The following is a 9,538-nucleotide window of genomic DNA, read 5'->3' on the forward strand; positions in this document are numbered from 1 at the left end:
TTCTGAGTGAAGGGAGGTGAAAACCCTCCTTTTTGAAAGCAAATCTTTGACTACCTATGGCTTGTTCTATTTTAAAAAATCCTACAACTGTATCTACTCTGTAAGACAAGCTTTTCCTCTTTTTTGCCTTGACTCAAGCTGCTCTGGAGGGTGACTGATAGCACAGAGGAGTTAAAAAAACTGGAGGCACTACTGATTTTGCTGTCAGCAGATGCTCTGTAGGGCACTCAGGGCACAGGTCAGCCTGAACTGGAAGAATGGACACTTAAGGACTTGGGGACATGAAATTAGTGCAAGTCTCAGGTAAGGAAGGGATTGCAATGTGATGGAACCCGTCAGTTTTCAGCTGAGCTCTGTAATATTTGTCTGAGAACAGTAATATCTTAACAGCATAGAGTAGAAAGGCGATGGCCCACATTCACAGTTTGTTTCCACACTGATACTGTAAGAGCTAAGTTCCTTAGACAGGCCTTTGTGTCTGCAAGTTCAGCAGTAGATCATAAATATATATATTATGGATTTAAGCATCTTCCCCTATCCTTGATGTATGATTAAATCATGACTTAGATAAAAAATGCATTCTTTGCAGCATTATAAATTAATGAGTGAGGGGCATTGTTTTACCATAGTGCTGCCTCAAACTGCAAATCTTACTTTGTGCACTCTCCTGTCTTCAGAAACAAAAAAATAAGTTGGTATTCCAATAAAAATCCCAGGTATTAAACAACTAATTCTAGCACAAACTGTGAATGCTTCTGTAACTGAAGATAACAGAGTAGTCAGCAATGCTTGGCAAAACCCTAGGCTAAGAAAACTGAAACACGTTATCCAGCTGAAACAACAGGGCAATGCTTAGGTCAAGAAAAGATAATTTTTCTAATCTATATTGAAGCTATCTGTGTGTAAATTCTGTATCCTAAAAACTACATGCAATTATGTAGCAATAATAATTGCATGTATATTCCCAGATTTTCTGGAGAAATTATATTTGGAATGGAGTGCTGCAAGGTCTTGAAGTTTGAATTGCCTTCTTGGCAGCACTCAAGACTATAAAGTGAACACAAGCAGAATTTTAATGGCTGTATTCAGCTTGAAGAAAGGCATCCAAAAGTACAGACCTAGTTCTTTACCAAGTGTTTCTCTGAGTTTAAGTTTAGGCTTTCTTTGACAGAAAACATGATCATTTTGACCATTTCAAACAAAAAGACCATTTCATAAGTCACCTGTGTATTCCTGCATTCTGTGGGATGTTTATTCATTCAGTAGCAAATAGACAAGTACAAAAATAACTATAGCAGGATTTCTCATCCAGTTAAACAATTCTCTGCCACACAGACATGCCAACGCTGCAGCTGCACTGAACCTGGGGGAAAGTGTTACAGTGTTTGTCAGGCATTAATCTGCATCACATTATGAACCAAAATGCTTCAAACAATGGGAGCTGTGAGTGGGTGTTTCCTACCTAAAGAGACAGGGAGTTGTGCTTCATCTGCTGAGAATTAAATCATAACCAAAATATTCTGAACGAAGTTATCACTGCTTCTGTGAGAGAAATAAGCTGGAGTATGGGGTGCACTTTTTAAATCCTGTGTGTTCCAGAGGCAGGATGGTGTTTCACAGATTACCCCTGACAGGAGCATGTTTTATGAGCTCTCTGGACATGGTTGTTCTTGTCCTTACGGGTTTATAGTGACCCCTCTTGCAGCTGGAGCACCCGGCTGTGAGGGCAACAGTGCAACAGCACAGGCAGAGGAGAGAGGAGCAAAGGACAACAGGAATCAGCCAGACCCCCAAAGCTGCAGCTTCCCAGGCAGCTACCTCATTATCTGATGTGGAATTCCTGCCGCTGTAGCCTTTGGTTTCATTGAGGTGCTGCTTGCTGCTGTTCAGGCGGGGAGGGGTGGGCACGTGGGATAACACCAGGGCAGGCTTGGGGCTCAAAGCTGAGTGTGCAACCCTGTCTGAACTGGTGATGACTGACCTGCTGCTTGTCCTCTTAGCAAAAGCAATGGGTGCTGGGGAAGTGTCTGCCCTGGAATAGGCAGTACCTCCAGTTCTCTGCACTGTCAGACTCCAGCTGGGCCTGGGAGTGTTTGCTGGTAAGCCATGGCTCATGGCAGCAGGCGGAGCTCGGAGCAGAGGAGAACCTGATGTGCTGGCATTGTGATGTTGGCATCTTCCCCCCTCAGGGGTCTTTGTGCTGTGCTGCCTCTCAGATTTACTTGCTGAGGAGTAAGCATTTGGCTCTTGGGATTTCAGTTTCTCAAAAATGAGAAGATCCGGATCAATCCCTATGGAATTAGGATAATGTTAGTTTATTGATGAAAGCTTGTCTGCACAGCCACAAAAAGGATCCATGGAGACAGAAGCAGGGAGCACAAATAACGCCCTTTTGGATTGGAGGTGTCACTGCCTTGGGTTATGGGACACCTTATGGGATGCAAGGGATGTGCATTTGGGATTGCACACGATTTACTATGGGATGCTTAGGGAAGGAACCAAAGGTGAGGAAAGGGTAGTGAGGGTATGGAAATCCAGGAAAGCTCTGTGTGTGTGACAGTCTGCATCAGCAACTGGAGGGAGGCAGCACCCTGGGGGCTCAAACATCCCAGTGGCAGCAACTGTTGAGTCTGAGGTCCAGACTGGGCAAACTGAGAGAATCTCAGCCCAGCTGCTGGGGGACTTTGCATTGTATATACGTGTGTGTGTATGTACACATATTTATATATTTCCACTAACACAAAAAGCAGGATGAGGCTTTTGGTGCTCCCTGCATTGGTGTGTTTGCTTTATGTGTTTGTCTGTGTTACCTGTGTGCTCACAGGGCATTTGCCTAATGAAAATAAATGTTCAGCCTTGTTACTGCTTGGGTCTGGGCACATGGAGCAGTGGCAGCCTCCTCTCTCAGTCTCTCAGAGCTGGGAGAGTATTTTGGCCAAGCACAGCACTGATGAGGTACCCAGAGCATGAATCTTGAGAGCAGGGTATATCTTCAAGCTCCTTTCTCACTCTGAGTGGAAGAAAGGGGGGAATTATTTTCAGAAGTCGGTATATAAATGAAAAAGGAAATAAGTCTTCATGTTTTTTAGCATTGTGTGTTACTTCAGGAGATCATTTAGCACAGCAGCTGACCTGGTATCATTTTAACATTTCTTAGAGCTGCTCTGTTTTCAGCTGTATAAATGAAATGACTAATTACCTGTTGTGATGTTGTACAAAATGACATCAACTCCAGCCTTTAGAATGCAGCTTTCCAAAGCTGGGCAAGACACATGCAGGCAGTTCCTGTTCTCATGAATGGCTCCATGGTAGAACACTGCTAGATTGCAGGAGACTGGAACCCAAAAAGAACAAAATTGAGCTTCTCAGCAGAATGACCATTGCATTTTGCATGTTATGATGTTATTTAACATCAGAAGTTCATTATATTTGCCTAGATCCTGTGGGAGGAGAGACCAGATCCTGTGGTTCTCTCATTTATCATATAAACTAATTGAGCACACAGTCAAAAGAGAACTTATATTCTTATTTTTCATCTGGACTAGAACAGCCGTATGAGTTCTACTCCTGTATCTCATTAAATAATAACTGATTTAAAGCCCTTTGAAATGCCCTCTAATGTCTCTGTTTTAGTTAAGATAGTAACAAATTTTGTTTGACTATACATGATTATAAAAAGGAGATTTCAAGTTACCATTTATTATCTCTGTAAGTATCCAGCCCCATGGGGGGGATATGAGAAAAAGTTTGCTGTCGAGATAGGAACAACCTTGCTGAAATGTATGTAATTTTTCTCACATCACATTATTTAAGACAGAATTTGACTCTTCCCAGGATTGCTGCTGGAAGTTATTTATGTCACTGTCAGGTTGTGAAGGTCATATTTTTGCTCAGAATTGAAAATATAATCTAAATTTATATTGACTTTTTTTAGTAAGTGGTACCTCACTTTCATCCTCCAAAACCATATCCCAACCCCTTTCCAGTCTGGAGAGTTTTGAAAATTTAGGCACCACAAACATGCAATTCATGTATCCTTCTAAAATACACTCCTGTAGAGTACAAGTGCAATGTGATACAGAGAAAGTACAAGGCTTAGGACAAAGAATGATTTTGTTTATTTTTACTCTGAGCCTGAGTTTACCAGAGAAAAGGGGTGGCCAGCTGAATAACTGCTATTATTTGTTGCTATAACTTTAGTGTGACCTGGTTTGCATGGTATAAACACGGAACAAGAGAGAAAAGAATACTCTTGTATTTCAGTGAAGGATACACTGTGTGTCCCCTCCACTCTCCCTCTCACCATGTCCTAGTCTGATACCATCCTGCAGGAAGAGAATGCTGCTGGAATCACCGTCACTGCTTGCTCTCTATAATATAGACGGGGATGAACACTGAGGAGTTAATCTCTTAATGCTGGTATTGCCAACTAAGTTACTCTCTTAATATTGGTATTACAAGCTTTGTAACAAAGACCTAAAATTGCAAAGCAGATCCTAAGATTTTAGTGTGCTCCTAGTGTAGTCTTCTGAAAAAAATACAGACTATCAATTTCCTTTCCATGGGACAACAGTTGCAATGTGCCTCTGCTTTCCTGCCTGAAAAAAAATAAATTATAGATCCTCCTTCCACCCCCTCTATTTCTTCTTCAAGTGAAGGGCTGTTTATATAAACATTACCCAAAATGGGGGGTTCAGTGTGTTGCCAACAAGCACTCACCGTTCCTCAGAAGGCAGCAGCTCCTGCTGCACTGCTGGGGGGAGGTTTCTGCATAGCCCTGCAGCAGCTGCGCTCCCCTCCTCCGCGATTCCCGCAGGTCCAGCAGGAGCCCCGGGAAGCGCCGGATCCAGCAGTTCTTGTAGAAGGCAGTGGGCGAGCAGAGGCACTGGGAGTGCCCGGGCAGCCCCAGGAGCAGCAGCAGCGCTTGTGCCGCTGCCAGCAGCACAGCCATGGCCCCGTGGCAGGGCCTCAGCGAGCCGCCCTCTGCTCCAGGGCCGCACCCGCACTGCAGAGAGCATCCCTGAAAAACTGGGGGTGCTGCCAGGGGCAGGAGCCAGGGCTAGGGCTCCTCCAGACAATGCCCATGGTGCTGTCTGGGCAGCTGCTGAAAGAAAGCAGACATTTAATGAGCGACAGAAGATTATAAAGAGTTATTATTGCTGTTCTCTAACTTAATTATTTGGAGGTGGGTTTTGAGACCCAAAAGGGATAGGCTGGTTTTAGTCATTCAGAGAACTTGTTTCTGTGGTCCTCTCTTTGTTTCTGTGGTCCCCTCTTTGTATCTCTTGTCCTCAGACCAAGCCACACAGACAGCCTTGAGATTTGGTGAATAACAGCAAGCTCAGCACCTTGTTCCACCTCACTTTGTTCAGGAAGACTGTTATACTCACTACAATGAAACAGCTCTGTCTAGGATCTGAACACTTTGAGTTATCTGGTGACTGCAGAAATCTGCCTTCTTATGCTAACACACGAACCTCTAGCCAGAGGTGGAGATCTGTTCCCCTTCCTACACTATTTTGATTGCAAGATTAATTAAATTTTATTTGCAAAGATCTAGAACCAGATGAACTCTTTATGACTGGGGAAGGCTGGAACCTCCACTCAAGCTATGATCATGTTCTCCCCCTAATACCTTTAAAAATATTGAGCAGTCCATACAAGGTTTTCTGCTAGGAAAAGGCCTGTCAGAAAGAAAACACAGCTGACACACAGGGAGATGATTTTTCAAGTACCTGGTCTGAAACCTGAAACTCCCACATTTTTTTTTCTTAATAGGACCAAGTCTGATCCCTGCTTCCCACATTACACTTTTCATACAGAAAAGCTTTAAAATGTTACAATACAGGAGTTGATTTAAACCCAGTGGGCTGTATAGTGAGGTTGAGAGACTTAGACTGAAGTATAGTTTGCAATAAAAACTGGGTGTTCAATATATAAGAATATTTTACACTGTGTTTTTACACTTCAAGATTGAGATCAAGGAATTTCCTTCTTTCCACATGAAGTGTAGATCAGTTAGGTGGATTCTCAATTCTTTGAGTTTGAGTCATTACAGATGATGTTTGTTTTCCCAGAACTAGGCCCCAGTTTGGAAATGAACTGACAGGTGTCATATTTTGTACCCTACACAGCTCAGTGGAAGATAAAAAAGCCCAAAGCAGGTTAACCCCTGTTGATCTAATAGCAAGGCCAAAGCATTATTTTATTCATTGGAAACTATAATTAGGAGGATTCCAAATAAATGTCTGTTATGGGGAATACGAGAATCAAACTATTAGAAAGAGAGTAAGTGAGTAACTCTTCACGCCTCTATCCTGAAAAGCAGCTCTTGGCACTTGTGTTGTTTTATTTAGTCTCTGCGATAATCAGCACTTAAAAACTTCAATACATTTTAAAATACCTGATAGCTTGCACTCAGTGGACTGCACAGGAAAGCTTTTAGACATTTATCTACCCTTACCACAGGACTGTGTATTTTTTAAAATATTTATTTCAGCTTTCCAAATATCCCAAGGTATCACTTCATTTGGAACACACTCAAAATTTTGACAGACATGCCTGTATTTTGGCATTACATCCTGTAGTATGAATTAGTATGATTTTCAGATCTGTTTTGTTCTGTGAGATTTGCATGCAAAAATGTTGATTTCTGATTGCTTTTCTCACTCCTACTCTCTCCATATCTCCAAGAAGAGAAACCTGGAAGATTCGAATAATCTGGGGAAGCACTTAACAAAATGAAAAGTATTCTTTTCTCCTCCTCTATTCCTGAATAAATGTTAAGGGCAGAAATAGCTGCAAGGAAACTTTCTTTCTTTTTAATGAAAGATAAAGTGATTAAAACAAGTAAATAAATGGCTGCTTTAGGCAATTTCCTTTAAAAACATAAAACTTTTACTAAATGTTGCCATCTTCTGCCAGCTTCCCCTTAAATTCACTTTGACTTTTCAATGGGAAATGTAAATTAGTGCTGAAATTTTAATTCACAGACATTTTGCAAGAAGGAAATGCCCAAGTCTTACCTGCAAACCAGGGACTGATTTTCCATGTGCTCTGCAAAGAGGGACCAAGAGGCTGCCACTGATACAGGGGAGTCTGTGGCCAGTACCAGAGCAGCACTTCATGTTAGTTAGGAACTCCTTTCATCGACTCCTCACATTTCCTCCTGGAAAACAAAAAGGTAGGGGGGCCTGTTTCCTGTCAGAATGTGAATGTTTTTGCAGGCCTTTCAGTAGAAGAGATATAAATGGACCTGCCACGCTGGAACAAAATGATCTTTTTCATGATCCTTCTTATAATCAGAAACAGTCCCTGAAGTTTCCCACCTGGGCCAGCAGTGAGAATGGCACAATCCAGGAGCTTCCCAGCACAAAGGATTCATCATCAGGCATTAACTCTTTTTTTGCCAAACAGAAACAAAAGCACACACTTTTTCCATATGAAGTAACAGACCTGTCTTGATTTTTGGAACTACTTTTAGCTTCTATGGAATATATGGTTCTATCACCCAGAATATGTAAAGACCAGAAAGGATCTATTTAGTTGTAGAATTGTGGAATGGCTTGGGTTGGAAGGGACCCCAAAGCTCACCCATTTCCACCCTCTTGCCATGGGCAGGGACAAGTTCCACTATCCCAGGTTGCTCCAAGCCTTGTTCAGCCTGGCCTTGGACACTTCCAGGGATGGGGCAGCCACAGCTTCTCTGGGCAACCTCTGCCAGGGCCTCACCACCCTCACAGGGAAGAATTTCTTCCTGACATCCAATCTAAACCTGCCCTCTGTCAGTGTGAAGCCATTCCCCCTGGTCCTGCACTACATCCCGTGCCAAGAGTCTCTCTCCATCTTTCCTGTGGGCTCCCTTCAGGCACTGGAAGGCCACAATAGGTTACACTGAGTCAGTCTCTTCTCCAGGTATTGTGTGACAGAGCAGCTGGAAGGTGACAAGCTGAGAAGTGAGACCCAAGCAGTTTCCCAGGTGAGGTATGAACCTACCCAAGTCCTCCTGTGAATATCAGTAATGAATTTAATGAAATGTGCAGCATAATCCCACATGACATCAGCATGAAGTTCCCTGCCTGTGTTGTGCTCCACCAAAGTAAACTGAATTTCAGGCCTGTGTTAAAATCATCTCTATCTCATTTTTCTGAGATTTGCACATGTATTTTCCCTTTATTATAGTAGGGGTAAGGTCAAAGTTTTAAGTAAGCCAAGTATATTGATAATTTCAGAATATGTCACTGTAACTCTGTTAAGGTATAAAAGTCATAAAAGATTAATGTAATGAATCATGAAATAATGAAATATGTGGAAAAAATCAAACCAAGTCTTTGACATTATTCAAATAATGTGCTTGCTTTCTTTATCCTTTAAAATTTTCCTTGAAATCAAAACTCTCTTGCAAAATATCTAAAGTCCAAGAAAATAGCAATTTTTTGAGAGAACTGTTTTGTCAAAAACAGCTATTAGTGGTCAGGTTTTGTTTTGGAGCAATGTATCACATTTTTAATGGCTCTGACCTTCTCTGAGGTTAGGGACAATTGGATCCAAAAATTCTGATTTCAGTCCCACCCCAGCAAAAAAGGTGAAATATTACAGTTTCTCTTCCTGGGGCTTCATACAAACCAGTTTTTAAACCCTTGTTTCCAAGGGTTGCCAGGCCCTGAGATTCTCTTGGAGCTTGGCTTCAGACTAATTCTGGCCAAACCTCTGCTCCAGGGCTGGCATCTGTGTGTTCAAGCAAGGAGCAACACAAGTCTTAGCCAGATTAGATTTATACAAATATATATCTAGTGGCATTGCAGATTAACTTCAGGCAAGTTTTATGACAAAAGGCACAATGTTTAGCAAACACTAATGAACAGATGCTGATTTATGGCAGAACCTGAACTGGGCAAAGGGGACGGAGTTTCAATGTTGTGGTGAATTTTACAGAGCTGGATACTGAGTGGAAGTCTTCCATGTGGATTACCATTCATTTTACCTAGTTATTATGTACTAAAATTCAGCACTGCCTGTCTACACCAGGATTAAAAAATATCTGCTGTTTTAAAAGCACCCAATTGAGTCTCCTCCAGGCACAGCTGCACAAGAAATTCCTGGCTGTGGATGAACAACACATTTGTGCAGAGCAAACATCCCTAACAGGGCATCCAGCAGCAGACAGAGCACTCCAGCAGCCTGACCCCCATTCAGGTTTTGTCAGGGAACATTCATTTCACCTGAGGGAGTTTCAAGGAAATTCCTTAAGGGGGTCTGTGGTGTAAAAAATGGACCAGGTTGAAGGCCATTGCAAGGATTTACATGCTTCCACCTCCACTCTGCTGCCTGGGGCATTCCACAGAGAATGCCCACCACACACAGACTCTTGGGATGGCCTTTTTGCTGCCCAGGAGCACACACTTTAGTATTAATCACTCAGATGTGCCTAATAAGTACTTGATAATAAACAATCTGCTTTCAAAAAACATGTGAACATGCTACTCCAAGTATCTTTTCAATAGTCCTGCAACATACTTTTATTGCAAGGAATAAATAA

General features: G+C 42.2%; 1 protein-coding gene across 2 annotated transcripts; it reads right to left on the reverse strand.

Annotated features, from left to right (window-relative positions):
• Positions 1-1,226: 1,226 nt before the first annotated feature.
• Positions 1,227-5,029, reverse strand: MANSC4 (MANSC domain containing 4). 2 transcript variants are annotated; one of them, XM_031057044.1, is made up of 4 exons: positions 4,720-5,029; positions 3,200-3,334; positions 1,804-2,291; positions 1,227-1,712 (listed from the first exon to the last, which is right to left on the reverse strand). In XM_031057044.1, exons 1-4 carry the CDS (start codon positions 4,949-4,951, stop codon positions 1,677-1,679), a joined length of 891 nt encoding a protein of 296 aa, XP_030912904.1. In that variant the 5' UTR covers positions 4,952-5,029; the 3' UTR covers positions 1,227-1,676. The 2 variants fall into 2 exon arrangements, with proteins under 2 accessions (XP_030912904.1, XP_005421100.1); XM_005421043.2 differs by having other exon boundaries at positions 1,227-2,291.
• Between the last annotated feature and the right edge of the window lie 4,509 nt (positions 5,030-9,538).

The sequence above is a fragment of the Geospiza fortis genome, unplaced genomic scaffold (assembly GCF_000277835.1).
Source record: "Geospiza fortis unplaced genomic scaffold, GeoFor_1.0 scaffold10, whole genome shotgun sequence".
Taxonomy (NCBI): Eukaryota; Metazoa; Chordata; class Aves; order Passeriformes; family Thraupidae; genus Geospiza; species Geospiza fortis.